Source organism: Balaenoptera musculus, chromosome 2 (genome assembly GCF_009873245.2).
Source record: "Balaenoptera musculus isolate JJ_BM4_2016_0621 chromosome 2, mBalMus1.pri.v3, whole genome shotgun sequence".
In the NCBI taxonomy this organism is placed as follows: Eukaryota; Metazoa; Chordata; class Mammalia; order Artiodactyla; family Balaenopteridae; genus Balaenoptera; species Balaenoptera musculus.
Genome location: NC_045786.1, coordinates 175459691 through 175482894, shown reverse-complemented (window position 1 = coordinate 175482894; position 23204 = coordinate 175459691). Strand labels below are relative to the sequence as shown.

At 48.3% G+C, this 23204-nt stretch overlaps 1 protein-coding gene across 10 annotated transcripts in view; it reads left to right on the top strand.

Moving 5' to 3' along the window:
- Nucleotides 1-1975: 1975 nt before the first annotated feature.
- The window catches only part of BRF1 (BRF1 RNA polymerase III transcription initiation factor subunit), a 72312-nt gene continuing 51083 nt past the window's right edge, over nucleotides 1976-23204 (top strand). For 3 of the 10 annotated variants that reach the window (XM_036841404.1, XM_036841411.1, XM_036841410.1), the window contains exons 1-2: nucleotides 1980-2514; nucleotides 10675-10755. In XM_036841404.1, coding sequence (XP_036697299.1) covers nucleotides 2331-2514; nucleotides 10675-10755 — 265 coding nt within the window. In that variant the 5' untranslated portion in view covers nucleotides 1980-2330. Of the gene's footprint in view, nucleotides 2515-10674; nucleotides 10756-23204 lie in introns of all 10 variants that reach the window. The other 7 variants (XM_036841403.1, XM_036841405.1, XM_036841407.1 and 4 more) reach the window with 4 other exon arrangements.

Here is a 23204-nt window from a genome sequence, read left to right as displayed (position 1 = left end):
AGTTGGCCAAAATGTGGAACAGTATTGAACTATGAGACAGTAATTTCATGGGACAATTTTGGGGATCAATTTGCCCATGTATAGTGTGTTGAGTGTAGGAATACTCTGCGCTCCAGGGATGCCCCTTGGGTCTTCCTTGGGGAACATCCATGTGTGCATGGGGGCACGAAGACAAGGGTCATCACTGCAGCAACCTCTGTTTCCTCAGCATGAGACCGGTGACCAAAATTCTGCTCTGTCCTTCCAACAGAAGACTATGTTGTCCTGACCATACGTGCACTGTCTTCTAGCTTAACCGGCTCGACTGCCCACGCCCTGCGGTGAGGGCGGCCACCTGCAGGGGGAGGCGATGATGAGCCACACAGCGAGGGGGCTCAGAGGCCAGGCACCCCCCCCCCCCACCGTCATGACAGAGACCCACTGCAGATTTACGATACCCTCTTGTATCTCATTCCAGGAGTCTTGCAGTTCTGTTTCTACATTCAGCATTTAATGCCATTTGGGGTTTATTTTTAGAACAGGGTGAGGTTGGGGCTCAATTTACCCTTTTCCTCCTCTAAACGGAAACCCCAACCCCACTGAAAAGTCTGTCTTGTCCACAATGATTGAGCCCCCTAAATTTCCGTGTGTAGTTGGGTTTGTTTCTGGACTCCTGGTTTTATTCCACTTGTCCATTTGTCCCTGTACAAATACCACGTGATTTAATGGATGTAATTTGATATAATATTTTGATATACAGAAGGGCAATTTTCCTCTTCTTTTAGAATTTTCTTTTTTTTTTTTTATAAATTTATTTATTTATTTTTGGCTGCGTTGGGTCTTCATTGCTGCGCGTGGGCTTCCTCTAGTTTTGGCGAGCGGGGGCTACTCTTCGTTGTGGTGCATGGGTTTCTCATTGCAGTGGCTTCTCTTGTTGCAGAGCACAGGCTCTAGGCGCGCAGGCTTCAGTAGTTGTGGCACATGGGCTCAGTAGTTGTGGCTCGCGGGTTCTAGAGCGCAGGCCCGGTAGTGTGGCTCACGGACTTAGTTGCTCTGCGGCATGTGCGATCTTCCCGGACCAGGGCTCGAACCCGTGTTCCCTGCATTGGCAGGCGGATTCTTAACCATTGCGCCACCAGGGAAGTCCTTTTCAGAATTTTCTTGACTGTTCTTGTGCAGTATCTCTTCCAGATGACTTTAGGGTCAGCTTATCAAGTTACTTGAAAATCCTGTTGACATTTTGGTGGGGATTAAATCGACTTTACAAACTGACTCGTGAAGATTTTAAGTATTTACAACACTGCTTTCAAATGGGAATAAGGCATTTTCTGATTCAGTTAGAGCGCCTGTCAGTCCTACAGTCAAGGTTTAAGAGTTTTTAAAAAACGTGGTCTTGGGAGTTCCCTGTTGGCCTAGCGGTTAGGATTCCGGACTTTCACTGCTGCGACCCGGGTTCAAGTCCCTGTGACCGAGATCCCGCAAGCCGCGCGGCCACAAAGAAAAAAAAAAAAGTGATCTTGCACATTTCTTTTCAGGCTCATTCCCGGGGACCGCATGGGTGTTTCCGCGACTGTGAATGGCATCTGAAGATAACTGAGGGCGCGGGTGAGAGGGACACAGAAGCGTGATGACACCGGTAACCACAGGTGGCACAAGTGACTGTCAGGGGGTGGGGAGACACGGGGGGGGCCACACAACAGGGAGCGGGGTTGCATGGGGGCGTAGGGCCGCGGAGCCTGCCCCCAAGCCCGGAGGGAGGAGCGGGCAGCCCCGGGCGGCCCCGGGCGGTCCCGGGCGAGGGTTTCCACCCTCAACCTGAGCCAATCCGTCGCTGAGCTCTGCTTCTCAGACCCCGCCTGAGGCCCCGCCCACAACAAGGTACGCCCACAGCCCCTGGTCCCGCCCATAAGGCCCTCAGGTTCCGCCCACCATTCCCGTGCTCTCGCTCCTCAGGTCCCGCCCACAAGCCACGGTCCCGCCCGTCTGGCCCCGCCCCCGCAGGCCGCTCAGCTCTTCCTCCTGCTGCCGGCGCGCTGCCGTTGCGGCCTGTAGGTCCCAAGTTCCGAGGCCTGGTGGCTGCGTCCCGGCCCGGAGGTCGCGGGTTCGAGTAGTCGCGTCTTCGCCGCGGCCCCGGAGCCCGTGCTCGTTCCACGGGGCGCGACCGTGGCGGGCGGCGCCGTCCTGGCTCGCGCGGCGAATCTGCAGCTGCGAATCGGCGGGCTCGGCGGCGGCGGCCTCGCGAGAGTCTGGGCGGCGCGGACGCGGCTGCGGACGGGCCCGGCGGACGCGCGGGCCGGCGGGCTGACTGGGACCGGGGCCGGCGGGCGGGGGCCCGGCCCGGAGCCGCCAGCATGACTGGCCGCGTGTGCCGCGGCTGCGGCGGCACCGACATCGAGCTGGACGCGGCGCGCGGCGACGCCGTGTGCACAGGCTGCGGCTCGGTGCTCGAGGACAACATCATCGTGTCCGAGGTGCAGTTCGTGGAGAACAGCGGCGGAGGCTCGTCGGCCGTGGGCCAGTTCGTGTCGCTGGACGGTGGGTCCCGGCGGGGCTGGCGGGGTGGGGGACCGGGTGGCCCGTGGCCTCCGTGCGTGTGCGGTTCTGGCTTTAGTAACGGAACTTACCGGAACAGGGGACAGGATGCGGCCTGGGGTCGGGGTCGTGGCCCATCCCCCTCAGTCAGCGCAGTCCCTTCGCTCCTTGGGGGGACAGTTGTTTGAATCTGGGGGTCGGGGACGTCAGCGCGTCCCCCCTCCCAGTCATCATAGTCGATTCAGCTCTTTTCGGGTTGCAGTTGTATGAATTTAAACACATTTGGATTCGAGTAACACCACAGCGAGGATAGAGTTCCACAGCCCCACGCCTCCCCGCAGCGGCAGCTGCCCTCCGTCCCTGCAGTCTTGTTTTTCAGGAATGCCGCGTAAATGGAACCAGCCCGTGGGCCACCTTCAGAGACTGGCATCTGTCGCTCAGCCCTGTGCCTTTGGGATTCGCCCAGGCTGTTGCGAGGATCTGGCCTCCTTCCTGTGCACGGCCCACGATTTGCTGAAGGACCTTTGGTTTGTTTCCAGTTGGGGGTGATGATGAATAGAGCTGCTAAAAACTTCGTGGATGGCTTCTTCCGTGGACATAGGTTTTCATTTCTCTAGGGTGGTTACCCAGGAGTGGATGGTAGCTGTATGTTTAACTTTATAACAAACCACCAAACAGATTTTCAATGTGGCTGCACCATTTTGCATTCTCACTAATTGCTTCACCAGAACTTGGTGTTGTCTCTGTATTTATATATATTTTGGTTGTGTTTTTAGTGTGTTGTGGTGCCTCATCTCCGTGTTAATGCATTTTCCTAATGCATAGTGATGTTAAACAGCTTTTAATGTGCTTATTTGCCATCCCTTAATCCCCCTTGCTGAAATGTCTGTTCAAGTAGTTTTTTGCTCATTTTTTATTCAGGTTGTTTGTTTTCTTACTGTTGAGTTTTGAGCATTCTTTAAATATTGTAGTTACAAGTCCTTTGTTAGATATGTGATTTGCAGAGCAGAAGTTTAAAATTTTGATTAAAAGTTTTAAAATTTGATGCAGTCCACTTTATTGATTTTTTTTTTTCTTTCATAGATTGTGCTTTTGTTGCAGAGCATGGGCTCTAGGCACGTGGGCTTCAGTAGTTGTGGCTCGCGGGCTCTAGAACACAGGCTCAGTAGTTGTGGCACACGGGCTTAGTTGCTCTGTGGCACGTGGGATCTTCCGGGACCAGGGCTCAAACCCGAGTCCCCTGTATTGGCAGGTGGATTCTTAACCACTGCGCCACCAGGGAGGCACCCTAGAGTGAGTCTTGAAATGAGATGTGATTCCTCCAGCTTTGCTCTTCCTTTTCAGAATTGTTTTAGTTATTGTAGTTCCCTTCCCTTTTCATTCAATTTTAGAATAAGTTTGTGTATATTTACAAAAAATCTTGCTGGGGCTTTGACTGGAATTGCATTAAATCTCTTGATAAATTTGGAGAGATTTGACATTTTTACTATATTGTGTCTTCCAATCCATGAGCACAGATTTGTCTCTCCATTCATTAGGTTTCCTTTGATCTTCCATCATGATTTGTAGTTTTCAGCATATAGCTCCTGTACATATTTTAGATGTTTACCTAAGACCCAAATAGAGCTATTGTAAATAGTATTTTTCAAAAATTCAGTTTTCAATTGTTCATGGCTGGCATATAGAAATATGGTTGATTTCTGTCATTGGCCTGTTTCCTGTGACCTTGCTAAACTTATTAGTTCTAGGAGTTTTTTTTAAAATAGATTCCTTGGGACTCTTGATGTAGACAATCATATTATCTATAAATAGGGGCTGTTTTCTTTCTTTTGTTTCTGTTTCTTGCTTTTGAGCAGACATACTTGCCTTCTTCCCAGTCTTAGAGGGAAGCATTCACTCTCCTCCCACTCAATATGATGTTAGCTATAGGTTTTTGATACCTGTTCTTTATCAATAAAGTTGAGGAAGTTCTGTTTCCACTCCTAGTTCGCTGAAAGTTTTTATCAAGAGTGGGTGATGAGTTTTGTTTTTCTTCTTTGGTCTGTCAGTGTGGCTGGTTTTTGAATGTTCAACCTGCTTTGCATTCCTGGGGTAAACCCACTTGATCATGGGGTATTATTCTTTGTATGTGTTGCTAAATTAGATTTGTTAATATTTTGTTGGGGATTCTTACATTTATGTTCATGTGGTATATTAGTGTGCAGTTTTCTTGTAATGTCTTTGTCTGGTTTTGATATCAAGGTAATGCGCCTCCTGGAATGAGTTGGGAAATGTTCCCTTCTCTTCCGTTTTCTGGAAGGGATTGTGTAGAATTGGTGTTATTTCTCCCTTGACTGTTTGGTGGAATCTACTAATGTAGCTATCTGGGCCTGGAGGTTTCTTTTTCAGAAGTTTTTAATTACAGGTTCAGTTTCTTTAATAGTTATAGGTTTTATTTATATTTTAGAATATCTCTTTCATGTCGGGTGAGTTTGTCGTTTTGAGGATTTGGTCCATTTGATCTAAGTTGCTGAATTTATGCACGTAGAGCTTTTGGTACTATTCCCTTATTCTTTGGATGTCCGCAGGGTCTGTAGTGGTGTCTCGTTTCCCTTTCAGATATTGGTGTTTTGTATCTTCTCTCTTTTTCCCTTTGTTTCTCCTGCTGGAAGTTTATCAAATTTTTTGATCTTTCCAAAGAACCAGTTTTGGGTTTCATTGCTTTTTTTCTCCTGTTTTCTGCATGGCACACGTCTTTGTGTTCTTCCTGGGACTGCTGTGGCGGAGTCTCCCTGGCACTGTGTTTGCAGCTTTGTCACATGTTGCCACACTGCCCCCTCAGTCATCCAAGACTTTGATGCCTGTTGGGAAGAGAGTAACAACGGCAGGAAGAAGGAATAATCGTAGCTGACACTTAGGGTTTCCCGTGGGAGGCACCGTGCTGAGTGCACCCCTTGTACCTGATGACAGCCTGTCCTCTCTGCAGACGACAAAGCTGGGTGCAGAGGAGTCCTGGACGTGAGAGATGTGCTGCCACCTGTGGGCAGTGACGTTGGTCCCACGGCCTGTGAGCACAGGCTCAGAGCTGGGTGCCCGTTGGTGGTGTGATTTAAAGGTGGTATGAACCTGGGCTGGCTCTGTCTGGTGGGCTCACTCTCTGGAGGGTCCCCAGGGAAGCGCTGCAGGGGTTGTGGGTTCTCAGCTCCTGTATAGAGGGCGGAGAGGGAGGGGCGCCGCTGCCTCCAGCAGCCCCTCCCTGCCCGGGTGGGTCTCTCCCAGACTCCTGGCCTCCTCCCTTCCCCGTCACAGCAGCAGCCGTCCTGGTTGTCGGCTCTGGCTGCTGTCAGCCTCCCTGGTGCGGAGTGTGTGCCCAGCTGGCCCCCCAGCTCTTCCTTTGCTCCAGCCTCATCCTGGAAGCTGGGCCTGCTCTCTGGGGTGCCCTTGTGCAGGGCCCAAGGCCGCTGTCTTTCCTAAGCGTTCTTGCTTACTCTTTGAGAAGGAGTGGTGGATGGTTAGCGCCGCAGTTCACTTGAGAATATGTAAAGCAGACGTCAGGGCCCTGTGGCCAGCGGCCCTGTCACCAGCTGGGCTTCTGACTGTGACCCAGGCCCAGGGTCCAGAGGCGAAGGAGCCCAGACCCCTGGGTCCCCTGTTAGATGTTTGAGGACCGGCAAAGTGTGAGTCCAGCGTCCCAGGCTGGACTCGCAGAGTGGTGGCAGCTAGGGTGGTGCTGGGGACGCCTGGGCTGTGTCTTTCAGTTGATGGGCAGCTGGTGAGGGGATGGGCGTGGCTGAGAGAAGGGGTGGATGTGAGGACTGCAGAATGGCAAGGTGGTGAGCGGAGCCGGGGCAGCTGGGCCTTTGCAGGCCTGAGGAGGGTCCCGCCGAGTCATGGGGGAGGGGCTCACCAGAGCGTCAAGGAGCTCAGGGGCAGAGTAGGGCTTCCTGGCACAGGCCCACGCCAGCATCCTGTCCCTGGTGTCGGTGCTGAAGGTCTCGAGGACAGCAGGTCTTTCCCCTGGGTCTCCCCTGCAGTTGATGGCGCACGGTGAGCCCGCGGGCCCCTCCCGAGAGCTGTATGTGCTGCTCCCCCAGGGTGAAGCCCGGAGGCAGAGGGAGCGCCTGCTGCCCTGGGTCCTTCCCTCCCTCTTCTGGGGCGCACCCCTGTGGGTTCCATGACCACAGCTTGTAATCGCTGCAAGCTTTGTCCCTGAAGTCAAGGTGTCTGTAAGTGCTAGTGTTCTCGTAGTTATGAGTAATGAGGTGCTTTCCATGCGTAACACGACGAGGAAGGTTCGGTGCCCAGCTCTGGCGGGGGTGGAGCCTCTCTTGCTCGCTGGGGCAGCTCCCTGGGTCCTAAAGAACAGCAGGCCCACCTGCCCTCTGCCTGGCTTGTGCCCTGCCCGGAGGGGGTTCTCTCAGGCACAGCCTACCAGGTGTCCTGGCCAAGCTCTGGTCCTGGAGTTTCAGAGGTTCTGCATCTCTGTTTCTATCTTGTGGCCCCTCAGAGCCCCACTGAGTTCCTGCTGGAAGGGACCTGCTCTCAGGAAATGGCTGAGTTTTGTCCTGGAGGCACTTGGGCGAGAGAGGACTGTTGTTCCTAAAATGTCATTTGCTGCTTTTATCACCTGCCATGCTGCATGCTGCGTGGTTTCCATAATCAGACTTTTAATCGTGACAAAGCAGGCTCTTCAGTAGCTGTGTCTGGTTGAAAGAAGTTTACGCTGCTGCCGCTGTTTAGCTATTGATTCGCCGACGGCAAGAGGTCTGTGTCCAGCCACGTCCCCGTGCCCGGGGCTCAGTGTGGACTTGCTGAGTGTCTTTCGGGTGCCTTAGGGGAGTTATGCCCACGTCCGAGCTCAGGTCGAGGGGCCACTGGATTTCTCTTCCGTCCTGGAACCGCCCAGCTGGACCTCGTGCAGTTGTCCCCCCTTAAGAGGAGTTCCACAGCGGTTCCACAGAAACCCCTCACTTTAAATAAAATGAATACAGACTTAGGAAAGGTTTTGCTTACCCATGTGGGAGGGATCCGTGAGTGAAATGGAGGATGGTGCCGTGTGCTGCTTTTCTGTTTGTGGTCTTGGGGTGTTGGTGTTGCTGGCTTTGTCCTCAGTGCTCAGAGTGGCCGAGAAGCCCCCCCCACCCCCCAAGTTGCAGGGGTCAGGCCTTTGCACCTTCTTGCTTTTGCAGCCACAACTGGGAGGGGCACAGGTGCATCTGGGTGGAATTTCCGGCCCCTCCTCTGCTGTCCACAAGGGGGCAGTCTTGGCCCGGCTGCGCTGACAAAAACTGCAACTTCTACTTCTTAGATGTAGCTGGTGTATCTTGTTTGTTACAGGACCTTGTTATAGAAAATATAAAATGTTTTTAGAAGTAGAGGGAATAATATGAAGGGCATCTGAAAGACAAGTACAGCGTGCATTGATGGTTTTGGTCAGAGGTGGTACTCAAGCTTTCTTTCACACTTCAGGGGACCCTAGCCCCGTGGTGTTAGCTGTTTGAGATTTGCTGAATAAGCACTTTTCATAGGCTCCACCACTGCTTTCCAGATGTTATCTACTCTAACCAAATCCCCAGTGGGTAGTATTTGTTGAATAAAAGAATATGCATCCATTTGGCAAGCAGGTTTTGACCTCCTGCCCCCTCCCTTCCCCCAGCTGGCTGGACCCAGTAAGGCACCTTCCTTGCCAGGACTTAGTCCCTGTTTCTCCTGGGAGCACGTGCGGGACTGAGGCTACGTACGAGGACCTTGGAGAACACCGGGGTGGTGTGTGTGGATATGTGAGCGTGTGTGAGTGTGCATGCTGACAGCAGGCATCAGGAGACAGCTCCCAGAGCAGGTGGGGCCGGAGCAGCCCCAGGAAGGGTGACTGGGGCCTTGGGGAGAGACAGGGAAGGACAGCACAGCAGCAGGAAATAGAGGTCCTGGAAGTGCAAGGGGGGCACGTGCAGAGAGTGCGGGGGGGGGGGGGAGTGAGGGGAGAGGGTGAGGGGAGGGTGTGACCTCTCAAGGTCTTGCAGTGCATTTCACGCTCACCCAGAGCGAGTCTCCACTCTTACTCAGCAGCATCGTTGTGTGACCTGCCCTGCTCGCTTCCCGTCTGTGTCTAAGCAGGGAGAGGTGGCTGGGAGGAAGGCCACCCAGGGTCCTTGTGCCTGGAAGGTGGGGCTTCAGGGGATTTATACCCTTACATTGTCCTTTTTCTAATGCAACATTATTGTAATTGTTTGCTTAAAACACGTGCTGATTCCCGTTAAAACAACATGGTGATTTTTTTTCCTTTTTCTCAAATAAAAGTTGGGCAGCACTGGACACAGGTCAAAATGTGGCTGTCCTGGTCAGGTGACTGAGGGATTGAGGCCTTCTTCAGTGGTTCCTATGTCTAAAAGATTGCAAATATAAAAATTCTAAAGTTTATAAAAGCTGCCAGTTTATAAAAGCTGCCACAAAATAGGAGGGTACAAGATGCAGACCCCCAGTCTCAGGCCCGTGAGCCCGTGTCGGGCTTCTGCAGAGTCAGAGGCAACACTGGAGTGTTGGAAGCCCCTCATTTCTGGGCCGGGTGGACAGGTCTCCCCTGGGCCCTGCACTGCGCCCGGCTCCTCTCTAGGCCCCCAGTGTGCCCTGCCTGGCCCTCTCCCTCCCTGCCCTCTATGGCCAGCTTCTTGAAGACGCTAAGTTTGTGGTAACTTGTCAGGGTAGTGATAGAAAACCAACACACCCAGGGTGACAGCAAAACCTTCCCCAGGCACTGCCACCTGCCCCCAGGCTCCACATCCTACTTTGAGAGAGCCATGGGCTCCCTGCCAGTCCCCACGGGGGCCGGCGCTTAGACCCCACTGTCGGACCACAGGAGTTGGTGGGGGACGCTGCCCAGCCCTGGGCCTCAGCCCCAAGGAAGCTGCTGAGGCGGGGACGCTGGGTGCTGGGGCCACCAGCCAGCCAGCCCCCTGCTGTGCGCCCGGCTACTTCCAACTGCTCGTAGCCCACTAACTGCCCAGCCAGGCCTACTTGCTGCTCGTTTCAAAGTTTTCTTAGCCAGTCTTATTTCTTTTTTTCCCAGCTGAACTTTAGAATCATTTTGCTGAGATCTTTGAAGAATCTTGTTAGTACTGGTTTGGGATTTGGTTGCAGTCACAGAGAAGCCGAAGGCTGACTTGTTCTCCGCTATCGGTGCTGGTAGCTGGCCTATGGATGACCCAGAGGTCCCTACTGGCCCCAGGGGGTGGGCCACGTGTTTTCCTCGGGGGACCTGTTCTCAGACTTCAGTGATCTGGCTTCCCAGATCCCTGTCACTGCTGAGTTTCCATTTCATCCTCCAGCAGGCCCTGCACCCTTACCTCTGCCACGTGGCTAACAGGGTGAGGTCGTGTCCGCTAACTTCAGGAGCCTCTAAGCCTTTGCTCTGGACTTGGTAACAGACACGCTGGCCTGTGGGATGCACAGCACTCCCGGCCCCCCCGCCTGTGCTTGGCCGCCTGCGCCCCTCACTTGAGCGTGGTGCTCGCTTGAAGGTCGCGCTTCAGCGCTGGGGTTTGTAAGTCTGGTGAACAATCCGGATGTCCACCTGGCTGTCTTCACAGGGTATCAGGGCAGAAGTCCCCGCCCTGAAGCCCTGCAGAGTAGAGTACGTGAGACATCCTGGGGAGGCTTGGAGTCGGTGGCAGGTTCAAAACAGAGCGCCTGTAGGTGCAGCTATGGTTACGCGTTGGGTCCAGGGCTCCCTAGGTTGCTGCTCTGTGGGCGGGCAGCACACAGATGGGTAGAGGTGCCAGCGTCTCCTGCAGACTGGCTCCTGCCCTCCGGGAGCCCACCTACCCACCCCCCCACCCCCGGCCCCCCGGGAGATGGATGCGATAATAAATGTGAATGGGCTGGCCCAGGGCCCGTAGAGGGCCAATGTGAGGGGCCAGGCTGGGCCGGGCCAGGCCTGGGCCGTAGTTTGGAGAGCTGTGTGACAGTCTGTTCTGGGACATGGTTAGAGAATGCAGATGGGCACGGTCCACGCCCTCGGCTCCAGGTCAAGGCCACGACCCTGTTAGCAGGGCAGAGGTGTGAGTGGTGCGGTGGGATGCTTGCTGCCTCCTGCTCTGAATCTTGCTCCAGAGACACTGATGCAACGAAAGGGCTCTTAACACAGATCTCTGCCCAGTGTCGGCTCATGAGTCTGATTTGTGTCTCTAGGTGCTGGCAAAACCCCAACCCTGGGCGGCGGCTTCCACGTGAACCTGGGAAAGGAGTCAAGAGCACAGACCCTGCAGAACGGTATTTCCCGCCGTGGGTGCTGCTGGAAGAGGGTGGGCTCCTGAGGCGGGACAGGGATGTGGGATGAAGGATAAGAGTGGACAGCCTGCCGTGACCCCCCATCCTTGTCACCAAGCCAGTGCGGGCCCCACTTCTGGGAGGAATTGTTGGCGGAGTCCCCTCCCTGGGTCGTCAGGACCCTGCCTGGGTGCCCTGCAGTGCCCTGGGCCTCCTGCAGGGGCTCTCTGCCAGGGCTACTCAGTGAGGTCTCTGGACCCTAACGGGCCCACACCTGTCTGTTACAGTTTCAGTCGCAATAAGCACAGCAAAAACAAATTTATAGCAGTTTGACGTGTAGTAGCATTTTCGTTGTATTTTATAACAGCCCCAGTCCACAACAGATTGGAGAAATGTCTGTTCAAACCGTGGCCTGTTTTTAATTGGGTTATTTGTCTTCTTACTGAATTGTAAAAATTCTTTATGTGTTTTAGATACAAGTCTTCTCATCAGTTATATGATTTGCAGAAAATTTTCACCCATTCTGTGGTTTGTTTTTTTCACTCTCTTGATGGTGTGCTTTGAAGCACAAAGGTTTTTAATTTTGATGATGTGCGGTTTATTTATTCCTTTGTTGCCTGTGCTTTTTGTGTCATAAGTAAGAAAGATTGCCTGATTCCATCCAAATCACAGAGATTGATGCTTATGTTTCCTTCTGAGTGTTATGGTTTTAGCTCTTAGGTGGAGGCTTTGATCCACTCTGAGTTAGTTTTTGTGTCTGGTGTAAGGTAAGGGCCCTACTTCACTCTTCTGCATGTGGATATCCAGCTTTCTCAGCATCATTTGCTGAACAGACTGTATTCAGTTGGCACCCTTGTCAAAAGTCAGTTGACCATAAGTGTGAGGGTTTGGATTCTCACCTCTGTTCCATTGGTCTTTGTCTGTCCTGTTGCTGGTATCACACTGTTTTGGTTATTGCATCTTTGTAGCAAGTTTTGAAATCAGGAAGTGTGAGTCCTCCCAATTTGTTCTTCATTTTTAACATTGTTTTGTTGACTATTCTGAGTCTCTTGAATTTACATATGAATTTTAGGTTTGGTTTGTCAGTTTCTGCAAAGCAGCCAACTGGGATTTTAATAGGGGTTACATTGACTCTGTAGATCAATTTACGGAGTATTGCCGTCTTAACAAGATGAAGTCTTCTGAAACCTGAATGTGGAATGTCTTCCCATTGATTTAGGTCTTCCGTAATTTGTTTCAACAATTTTTATGGTTTTTAGAGTATAAGTTGTACATTTCTTTGCTAAATTTATTCCTGAATATTTTATTCTTTTTGGCTATTGTAAATGGAATTGCTTTTTTAATTTCATTTTTTGGTTGTTTGTTGCCAGTGTGTAGAAATATGAGAGGTATTTGTATATTGATCTTGTATCCTGCAGCCCTTGAAAAACCCACATATTATAATAGCTTTTTTAGTGGATTCCTGAGACTTTTCTATATATAAGATCACGACATCTGAAAATAGATATAGCTTTGCTATACTTTCCAATCTAGACACCTTTTAATTTTCTCCCCTGACAGCCCTGGCTAGAACCTCCAGCACCGCGGTGAATCCAGGTGTCTTATTCCTGATTTCAGGGGAAGTGTCCAGTCTCTCACCATTAAGTGTGATGTTGGCTGTGGTCAGCTCAGGCAGGGACACCCTCTGCTGGGACCTCTCAGACACTGTGAGGACGCTGTCAGGAATGTTATGGCACATAAGAGTGCCTCCGTACTGGGTGCGTCCCTAAGCTCCGCGATCTTCACTTGCACGCTGGGAAGATGGGCTTGGTGAGGTCCAGCATCCTTCCCTATATGCTGGCCACCTTCTCCTTGGCTCTGGAGGACCCGCCTCCCGTTGCTGCTGTGGATGGGGGTGGCCAGCACAGACCCGGCCAGCAACTCCCCCGTCCAGCAGGGCTGACGTCCACGTCGGCCGACTACCGTGAGGTCAGGTGGTGGGCTTCTAATTATTGACTCGCGTCAGAATGTTTTAAATTTTCCATTGAGCTTTCTCCTTTGACCCCATGGGTTTATTAGTGTTGTTGGCTCTACCAGCTTGGTCCTTCTGTGTTTAGAGCTCGTACTCTGTTGGGTTTCAGTCTTTTGAAATGATTTGATGCTTGCGTTATGGCCCAACATATGGTCAATTACAGTCAGTTTGGGCACTTGAAAATATTTTTCTGCAGAAAGTGGGGTGTTCTGTACATGTCACTTGGGTCAGATTTCCTCCCAGTGCTCACTGATTTTGGTTCTGTTTGTCTGTCTATCACTGAAAGGGCATATTAAGATCTCCATGATGATTGTGGATTTGTCCATTTGTACCCATAGTTTTGTTGGTCTTTTGTTTTGCCTGTTTTAAGACTATGTGTATACAAGTTTAGCGCATACAAACTTATTTATTTATTTATTTATTTTGGCTGTGCTGTGCAGCTTCCAGGATCTCAGTTCCCCAACCAGGGATTGAACCCAGGCCACGGCGGTGAAAGCCCGGAATCCTAACCATTAGGCCACTAGGGAGCTCCTTAATGAACAAAAATTCACAATTATTCCTGGCGGGTAGCCTGAGCCTCCATTGCCTATATGCTCGCCTTCAATCCCACTTGTATTGGCCTCGTTCCACCTGCTTTCTTCTAGCTGGTGCTATCACATCATCTTTCTTTTTCCCTGCGGCTGACTTTAAGATCTTCTGCACATGAAGAAGTTTATTCCCTATAGAGAATGTATCTATTTCCGGACTTCCCTGGTGGCACAGTGGTTAAGAATCCGCCTGCCAATGCAGGGGACACGGGTTCGAGCCCTGGTCTGGGAATATCCCACATGCCGCAGAGCAGCTAAGCCCGTGCACCACAGCTGCTGAGCCTGAGCTCTAGAGCCCGCGAGCCACAACTGCTGAGCCCATGTGCCACAACTACTGAAGCCCGGGCACCTAGAGCCCGTGCTCGGCAACAAGAGAAGCCACCGCCATGAGAAGCCCACACACCGCAACGAAGAGCAGTCCCCACTTGCCGCAACTAGAGAAAGCCCGCGCGCAGCAACGAGGACCCAACGCAGCCAAAAATAAATAAATAAATAAAAATAAATTTATAAGGGAAAAAAAAAAGAATGTATATATTTCCAAAAACCTAGACTAGGTGGCACATCGGACTCAAATCAGTTGTAGTTGTAAAGAGCAGCGTTCATGCAGACGTATTCATGGCAGTAGAACTGGAAACTAGCAATAAAGAGAGAGAAATAACCCGCCTAATTTAAAAAAAGACTTTAAATAGCCCTTGGTTCAAGTACGAAATCAAAGCGGAACTCGCGGGCTCCTCGGAAAGGGCCCGGTGAGGCCTGAGGCCGAGGTGCAGCCCGCTCCGCTGTTTGGGGAAGCCCAGAGCCCCGGGGAGCACCCCGTCTCGTCCTCCGCACACCTTTCCCGGGGGCTCCTGCCTGGGGTCCGCGCCCAGCGGCCTGGCCCCTGAGGAGGGGCTGGCCCTCCCTCCGCCCACCTTGGCAGGTGTCCCCTCCTGTCTTCGGCTGCCTCCCCCGGTGTTGTCGTCCTGTCTCCGTCTGGGTGGGGGCTGCAGGGACCGAGGGGGGCCATCTCTCCGCAAGGCGCCTCTTTTCTCTGGACCGGACCGGAGCTGGCCTGTTGTCCTCCCCCAGGGAAGACTCCTGTCTTTTCACTTCCCACCACCCGCCCCCAGTCTGTTGGGTTGGGTTGAAATCTATGGATTTAACTTCAGCTGTTACTATTTGTGTTAGGTTTTGGGTGCCTTTCTTAGACAACAAGAGAGTTGGGAGAGGAACAGACGGCTTGGGTTGTGATTCTGTTCACGCGGGAGCCTGTGCCTCCTGGCCCCCCTCCCTCCCTGGAGGTGTGGTGCCCGCGCAGGTCCCTCTCTTGGGCCGTCTCTGGTTTATTGGGAACGTGCTCAGGTCCCAGCTGAGGTGCAGCTCAGTGAGAGAGAAGCCCTGGACTCTGTCTTCCCTCCGGGTGCCTGGGAGGGGCTGGAGCGGGCGCCCCACTTAGCGTGGAAAGGGCATCCTGGGCGCCAGCGAGGGGATTTGGTCCAATCTGAGTTTCCGTCTCACTCTCTTTTTCTTTCCTAACTTGGACCTTTTGGGGTTTTCTCTTTATCTTTGAAGTTCTGAAATGTCTCTAGGCTGGAGCATTGGTCACTGACTTGATGAGCCCTTTCACATGGGAGACATTTCTCAGGGAAACTTCTTATTCTATTCTTTTTGTTGGTCTGTTTTTCTTGGTATAACGTATGTATAGTAAAGTGTGTAAAATGTACCAGCCTTAAGTGAACTGCTTGATTAATGTGTAAGACCTAAGGCCTGGGCTCATATCATGGTCGAGCATGTTTCTTGTACCCCAGGAAGCTCCCCACTGTCGATTCGTTTTACTTGGTTTTCTGCTTCAGACAATTAGAATCACAGAGAATGTCCTTTTGGTGTGTGTATATCAGCAGTTTGTTTATTGCCACATAGGATTTCATTTGTGAATATACCACAACTTATCTATCTGCTTTTCCTAGCCACGGACGTTTGGCATCTCCATTTTGGCTGCCATGTGTGTTCTTTTTTTTTTAATAAGCTTTTACATTCATTTAATTTTTTTGGCTGCATTGGGTCTTAGTTGTGGCACGCGGGATCTTTGTTGAGGTGTGCAGGATCTTTCTTTGTGGCGCGTGGGCTCTTCGTTGCGGTGCTGGACTTCTCTCTAGTTGTGGCGCATGGGCTCTGTAGTTTGCGGCGCATGGGCTCTGTAATTTGCGGCACATGGGCTCTCTCGTTGAGGTGCACGAGTTCAGTAGTTGTGGCGTAAGGGCTTAGTTGCCTCACGGCATGTGGTATCTTAATTCTCTGACCAGGGATCTACCCTAGTCCCCTGCATTGGAAGGCAGATTCTTTACCACTGGTTTCCTTTGCTGTGCAAAAGCTTGTAAGTTTGATTAGGTCCCATTTGTTTATTTTTGTTTTTATTTCTATTGCCTTGGGAGACTGACCTAAGGAAACAGTGGTACAATCTATGTCAGAGAATGTTTTGACTATGATCTCTTCTAGGAGTTTTACGGTGTCCTGCCTTTTATTTATTTATTTATTTGGTTGTGCCAGGTCTTAGTTGTGGCAGGCAGGCTCCTTAGTTGCAGCTCTCGGGCTCCTTAGTTGCGGCATGCGGGCTCCTTAGCTGTGGCATGCGAACTCTTAGTTGCGGCGTGCATGTGGGATCTAGTTCTCTGACTAGGAATCAAACCCAGGCCCCCTGCATTGGGAGCATGGAGTCTTAACCACTGCGCCACCAGGGAAGTCCCTATGGTGTCATGTCTTATGTTTAAGTCTTTAAGCCATTTTGAGTTTATTTTTGTGTATGGTGTGAATGTGTGTTCTAACTTCATTGATTTACGTGCATCTGTCCAACTTTCCCAGCACCACTTGCTGAAGAGACTTTTTCCCATTTTATATTCTTGTCTCCTTTGTTGAAGATTAATTGACTGTAGGTGTGTGGGTTTATTTCTGGGCTCTCTATTGTGCTCCATTGATCTGTAAGTCTGTTTTTGAACCAGTACCACACCATTTTGATTACCATAGCTTTTCAGTATTGTCTGAAGTCTGGGAGAGTTATGCCTCCTGCTGTGTTTTTTTCCCTCAGGATTGCTTTGGCAATTCTGGGTCTTTTATGGTTCCATATAAATTTTTGGATTATTTGTTCTTGTTCTGTGAAAAATGTCATAGGTATTTTGATAGGGATCACATTAGATCTGTAGATTGCTTTGGATAGTATTGCCATTTTAACAATATTAATTCTTCCAATCCAAGAGCATGGGATATCTTTCCATTTCTTTGAATCCTCTTTAATTTCCTTTATTAATGCTTTATAGTTCTCAGCATATAAGTCTTTCACCTCCTTGATCAGGTTTATTCCTAGGTGTATATATGTATATTTTTTGGTGCTATTTCAAAAGGTATTGTTTTTTTACATTCCCTTTCTGATATTTCATGCTGGTGTAAAGAAATGCAGCCAATTTTTGAATGTTGGTCTTGTATCCTGCTACTTTGCTGAATTCATTTATTAGGTCTAGTAGTTTTTGTGTGGAGTCCTTAGGGTTTTCTATATATAGTATCCTGTCATCTGCATGTAGTGACAGTTTTACCTCCTCCCTTCCAATTTGGATACGTTTTATTTCTTTTTCTTGTCTGATTGCTGTGGCTAGGACTTCCAATACTACATTGAATAGAAATGGTGAGAGTGGGCATCCTTGTCTTGTCTGAGATTTCAGCGGGAAGGCTTTTAGCTTTTCACTGTTGAGTATTATATTGGCTGTGGGTTTGTCATAAATAGCTTTTATTATGTTGAGATATGTTCCCTCTATTTCCACTTTGGTAAGAGTTTTTATCATGAATGGATGTTGAATCATGTCACATGCTTTTTCTGCATCATTTGAGATGACCATGTGGTTTTGGACTTTTCTTTTGTTAATGTGGTGTATTACATTGATTGATTTGCAAATGTTGAACCATCCTTGTGAACTTGGGATGAATCCCACTTTGTCATGGTGTATGATCTTTTTTATGTGTTATTGGATTCGGTTTGCTAATATTTTGTTGAGAATTTTTGCATCTATATTCATCAAAGATATCGGCCTGTCATTTTCTTTTTTGGTGGTGTCTTTGTCTGGTTTTGGTATCAGGGTGATGGTGGCTTCATAGAATGTCTTTGGGAGTGTTCCCTCCTCTTTATTCTTTTGGAAGAGTTTGAGAAGGATTGGTATAAATTCATCTTTGTATGTTTGGTAGAATTCGCTTGTGAAGCCATCTGGTCCTGGACTTTTGTTTGTAGGGATTTTTTTGGTTTGTTTTGTTTTTTTAACAGATTCTATTTCACTTCTAGTGATTGGTCTGTTCAAATCATCTATTTCTTCTTGATTCAGTTTTGGTGGGCAGTATGTTTCTAGAAAGTTGTTCATTTCTTCTAGGTTGTCAAATTTGTTGGTGTATAATTGTTAATAGTATTCTCTTATTTTTTTTTTGTATTTCTGCGGTGTCAGTTGAGATTTCTCCTTTTTCATTTCTTATTATGTTTATCTGGGTTCTCTTTTCTTCTTGGTGAGCCTGGCCAGAGGTTTGCCAATTGTGTTTACCCTTTCAAAGAACCAGCTCTTGGTTTTACTGATTTATTTTTCTATTTTTTAAAATCTCTATCTCGTTTATTTCCTCCATGATCTTTATTATTTCCTTCCTTCTGCTGACTTTAGGTTTTGTTTGTTCTTCTTTTTCTAATTCTTTTAGGTGGTAGGTTAGGTTGTTTACTTGACATTTTTCTTGTTTTTTGATGAAGGCCTGTATTGCTATGAACTTCCCTCTAAGAATTGCTTACGCTGTATCCCGTAGATTTTGTATGGTTGTGCTTTCATTGTTGTCTGTCTCAAGGTATTTGTAGCATGTTATTTAGTCTTCATGTAGTCTCTTTTTTTTTTTTTTTTTCTCATTTCTTTCCTGTGGTTGATTTCTAGTTTCATTGGCATTCTGGTCAGAGAAGATGCTTGAAATAATTCCTTTAGTTTTAAATTTGTTGAAGTTAGTTTTGTGCCCTAGTATGTGGTCAATCCTAGAGAATGTTCCATGTACGTTTGAAAAGAATGTGTATTCTGGTCTTTTTTATTTTGGATGTAATGTCCTGAAAGTATCAATTAAGTCTAACTGTTGTATTATTTAGGACCTCTGTTGCCTTATTGATTCTCTGTCTGGAAGATCTGTCCATTGAGTGAGTAGGATGTTAAAGTCTTCTACTATTATTGTATTCCTCTCCTTGTGTGTCTTTATCTCCGTTAGTATTTGTTTTATGTATTTGGGTGCTCCTATATTAGGTGCATATATGTTGATGAGTGTAAAATCCTTTTCTTGTATTGATCCTTTTATCATTATATAGTGTCCTTTATCTTTCCTTATGGCCTTTGTTTTTTTTTTTTTGTTTGTTTTGTTTTTATTAATTAATTTATTTATTTTTGGCTGCATTGGGTCTTAGTTGCTGTGCATGGGCTTTCTCTAGTTGCGGAGAGAGGGGGCTACTCAGTAGTTGTGGCTCACGGGCCTAGTTGCCCTGCAACATGTGGGATCTTCCCGGACCAGGGCTTGAACCCACATCCCCTGCATTGGCAGGCGGATTCTTAACCACTGCGCCACCAGGGAAGTCCTGGCCTTTGTTTTAAAGTCTATTTTGTCTGATACGAATAGTGTGACTCCCGCTTTCTTGTCATTTCAGTTTGCACGAAATATCATCCCCTCACTTTCAATCTGTGTGTGTCCTTTGCCCTAAAGTGGGTCTCTTGTAGGCAGCATGTTATAGGCTTTTGTTTTTTTAAAAAATATATTTATTTATTTATTTATTTATTTTTGGCTGTGTTGGGTCTTTGTTGCTGCGCGCGGGCTTTCTCTAGTTGTGGTGAGCGGGGGCTACTCTTTGTTGCGGTGTGTGAGTTTCTCATTTCGGTGGCTTCTCTTGCTGTGGAGCATGGGCTCTAGGCACGTGGGCTTCAGTAGTTGTGGCACATGGGCTCAGTAGTTGTGGCTCGCGGGCTTAGTTGCTCCACGGCATGTGGGATCTTGCCAGACCAGGGCTCGAACCCGTGTCCCCTGCATTGTCAGACGGACTGTCAACCACTGCGCCACCAGGGAAGCCTGGCTCTTGTTTTTTTATCCAGTCTGCCACTCTGTGTCTTTTGATTGGAGCATTCAGTCTATTGACATTTAAGGTAATTATTGATACATATGTATTTATTGCCATTTCAGACCTTGTTTTGCAGTTGATTCTTTGTTTCTTTTTTGTTTCTTTCTTTTTGTTTTTCTTTTTGTGGTTTGATGATTTCCTTTTATGCTTGTGTTCTTTTTGGTTTTCGTGAATCTGTTGTATATTTTTGATTTGCAGTTGCCCTGTTTTTCAAGTGTGTCAATGCCTTCTTATATCTGCTTGCTTTAGACTGATAGTCATATAGGCTTAAACATATTCCAAAAAAAAAGAAAAAGAATCTGCATTTTCTTACTGTCCTTCCCCACGTTTTATGATTTTGATGTCCCTTTTTACATCTTCATGTTTATCCTTTTGATGTTCCTTGTGTTTATCATTGCTTTCACAAATAGGTTTTTTTTTTTTCTTTCTGATCTGTTTACTGGATAATTTAAGTGACTTACTGTCCAATTGTGATTTCCTCCTTCCTATATCTTCTTGTTTCCTTTCTGTTTAGAGATGACCTTTCAATATTTCTTTCAGGATAGGTTTAGTAATTGCTGTATTCTTTTCGTTTTTGCTTGTCTGAGAAATTATTTATTTTTCCTATTCTAAATGATAATCTTGCTGGGTAGAGTATTCTACAGTAGGTTGCAGAGTTTTCTCTTTCAAGACTTTCAATGTATTTTACCACTCCCTTCTGACCTGCAGTGTTTCTGCAGAGAAATCAGCTGATAGCCTTATGGGAGTTCCCTTGTAGTTAACTCTTTGTTTTTCTCTTGCTGCCTTTAGAATCCTCTCTTTATCTTTAACATTTGTCATTTTAATTATAATATGTCTTAGTGTAGGTCTGTTTGGGTTCATCTTGTTTGGGACCCTCTATGCTTCCTGTATCTGGATATCTGTTTCCTGCTTTAGGTTTGGGAATTTCTCAGCCGTAATTTCTTCAAACACATTCTCAATCCCCTTTTCTCTTTCTTCTTCTTCTGGAATCCCTATTATGTGTAGATTGGCCTGCTTTTTATTATCCCATATGTCTCTTATATTGCTTTCATTTTTTTCATTTGGCTTTCTGTCTGCTGATTTGATTGGGTAATTTCCACTATTCTGTCCTCCAGGTCACTTATTCTTTCTTCTGCATTATTCATTCTGCTCTTCTGCCTTTAGCTCAGCTTTTGTCTCAGCAAATGCATTTTCTAATTTTTCTCCGCCCTTCTCTATAGTTCTAGTTCCTTTTTACAGTAATTTGCATTTCTGTCAATAGCCTTTCTTAATTCTTTCAGTATTTTCATTACTGACTTTTTGAACTTAGTGTCTGTTAGACTGAAGAGGTTTCATTGTTTGTTCCTTCAGGGGTATTCTCTTGGTCTTTTAACTGAGAGTGCTTCCTCTGCCTCTTCATTTTGCTTATGTTTCTCTTGGTGAGTTTAGGAGAAACAAATATCTACTGTAGTCTCGGAGGGCTGTTTATATGCCAGAGCGTCTCTGTGTAGGTTGTGTGGGTTTAATGTTTTTTTGGCGTGAGGGCTGTTCTTGGTTTGGATGCTTGCTGTCTCTTTCTTCAGCTTGTGCTGGCCTTTATCCCCTTGATAGGGGCGTGCAGGTGCATGGCCCATGCGCATGCTCCCAGGGAGGCGGGGCAGCGGTTGGCTTCCGGTCATGGGTCCCTGGCAGAGGCAGCTGGCTGCACGTACTCTGGGGAGGTGGGGCAGTGGTTGGCGCCAGGTCGAGGGACGCTTGGCAGTGGTGGGCTGCCCACGCTCCGGGAAGGTGGGGGCAGTGACCCGCACCTGCTCACAGGACCCTCGGCAGCGCTGGCCCGCACTGCCTCTGAAGTCTGAGATGGCAGCAGCAAGTATACTGCGCCCGCCCCTGGAGCTCTTGCAGGCAGTGCCCTGCCGCGTGAGAGCGTGGAGAAAGAAGCTCATATGGTGGGCCTGCTCCTCTCCTCGTGTGCCCCCAACAGCGGCACCCTGCCTCTCTGGCGGGCCCAGGCTTCTTCCTGGACTCCCTCATTTGTGGCGCACCACACCCCAGCCCCCTCAGGCCGTCTTCGTGCAGCCAACCCCAGTCCTCTCCTCAGGGTCTGACCTCCAAAGCCCGAGCCTCAGCACCCAGCCCCCACCAGCCCCAGTGGACAGGCGTCTCAGACTGTGGAGAGCCTGTCGGCACCGACCCTCTGTGCAGGTCTCTCTCTGCTCTGCCCTCCCCTCTGTCCTGACAGATCTCCCCGCCAGTGAGGGGACTTCCTGTGTGTGGAAAGCTTTCCTCTTTCACAGTTCCCTCCCAGGGCACAGGTCCTGTCCTGATTCCTTTCTCTCTTTTTTTTTTCTTTTGTCCTACCCAGTTATGTGGAGATTTTCTTGCCCTTTTGGAGGTCTGAGGTCTTCTGCCAGCATTCAGTAGATGTTCTGTGAGAGTTCCACATGTAGATGTATTTTTTATTTTTTAAAATTTTTTGCCATGCCTCGCAGCATGTGGGATCTCAGTTCCCTGACCAGGGATCGAACCCGTGCCCCCTGCAGTGGAAGCGTGGAGTCTTAACCACTGGACCGCCAGGGAAGCCCCTGTAGATGTATTTTTGATGCATCTGTGGGAGGTGAGCTCTGCGTCCTACTCCTCCACCATCTTGATCCGCTCCCTCGAGGTTTGCATTTTTCACTCTGGACATCCAGTTGTTACAACACCATTTATCAAAAAGACCATTCTTTCCTAGTCAATTGCATTGGTCCATTTGCCATAAATAAAGTGACCATAGACGGAGGAGTCAATTCCAGACTCTGGTGAGACACCACAGACACACTCTCTAACTGCTGTCACTCGGTCTGTCTGTCTGTCCTGAGCTAGCACTACATTGTCCTGATTACTGCGCATTCCAGTGAAAACGTGGTAGTATAAGTTCTCCAGCTTTGTTGTTGTTCTTCGAGATTGTCTTGGCTATTCTAGCTCCTTTGCATTTCAAAATAAATGTTAGAATCAGCTTGTTGGTTTCCAAAAGGAAACTTGCCGGTTTTTTGATTGGGATTGCATTGAATCTATAGAGCAATTTGTGGAGAATTGTTCCATTTACTTATGAAATCTGGTAGTTTATAAATTCTTTCCTTCTTCATTAACACTCATGTGGTCTGGGACTAGACATTATTGCTTCTTCCTTTCCCCTCTTTATGGTGGTCATTTATTTTCAGGGCTTTGTTACATTTTTATTGCTGTGTGTTGCTGCACTCTGCAGTGAGGTGCTGAATAGCATGGTGGGATTGGGTGTTCTTGTCTGGTTCCTGACAGTGATGGGAAGCGGTCAGTATTTCTTTGTTACTGAGAATGATGTTAGCATTTTGTCACATGCTTCTTTGTATTATTGAAATGATTATATATTTTTCTGTTTATTTTGTTATTGTAATTAATTACACTGATTGATTTTGTGAATGTGAAGCTCACCCCACATTTCTGGAATAAATCTCACTGGGTCTCGATGCATTGTTCTTTTTTTGTTCTCTGTAAGAGCTATGTGTGATTTACCACTTTCTTTAAATGTGTGGAAGAATTTACTAGCGAAACCATCTGGGCTTTGAGTTTTCCTTGTAAGGAGATTTTAATTACAGATACATTTCTTTAACAGGACAATTTTAAATAGGAGTTTACTGGGACCACTTAGATTTTCTATTTCTTCTTGTCAGTTTTGGTGAGATGTGCTTCTCAATTTAATATCTGTTGCAGTAATTCA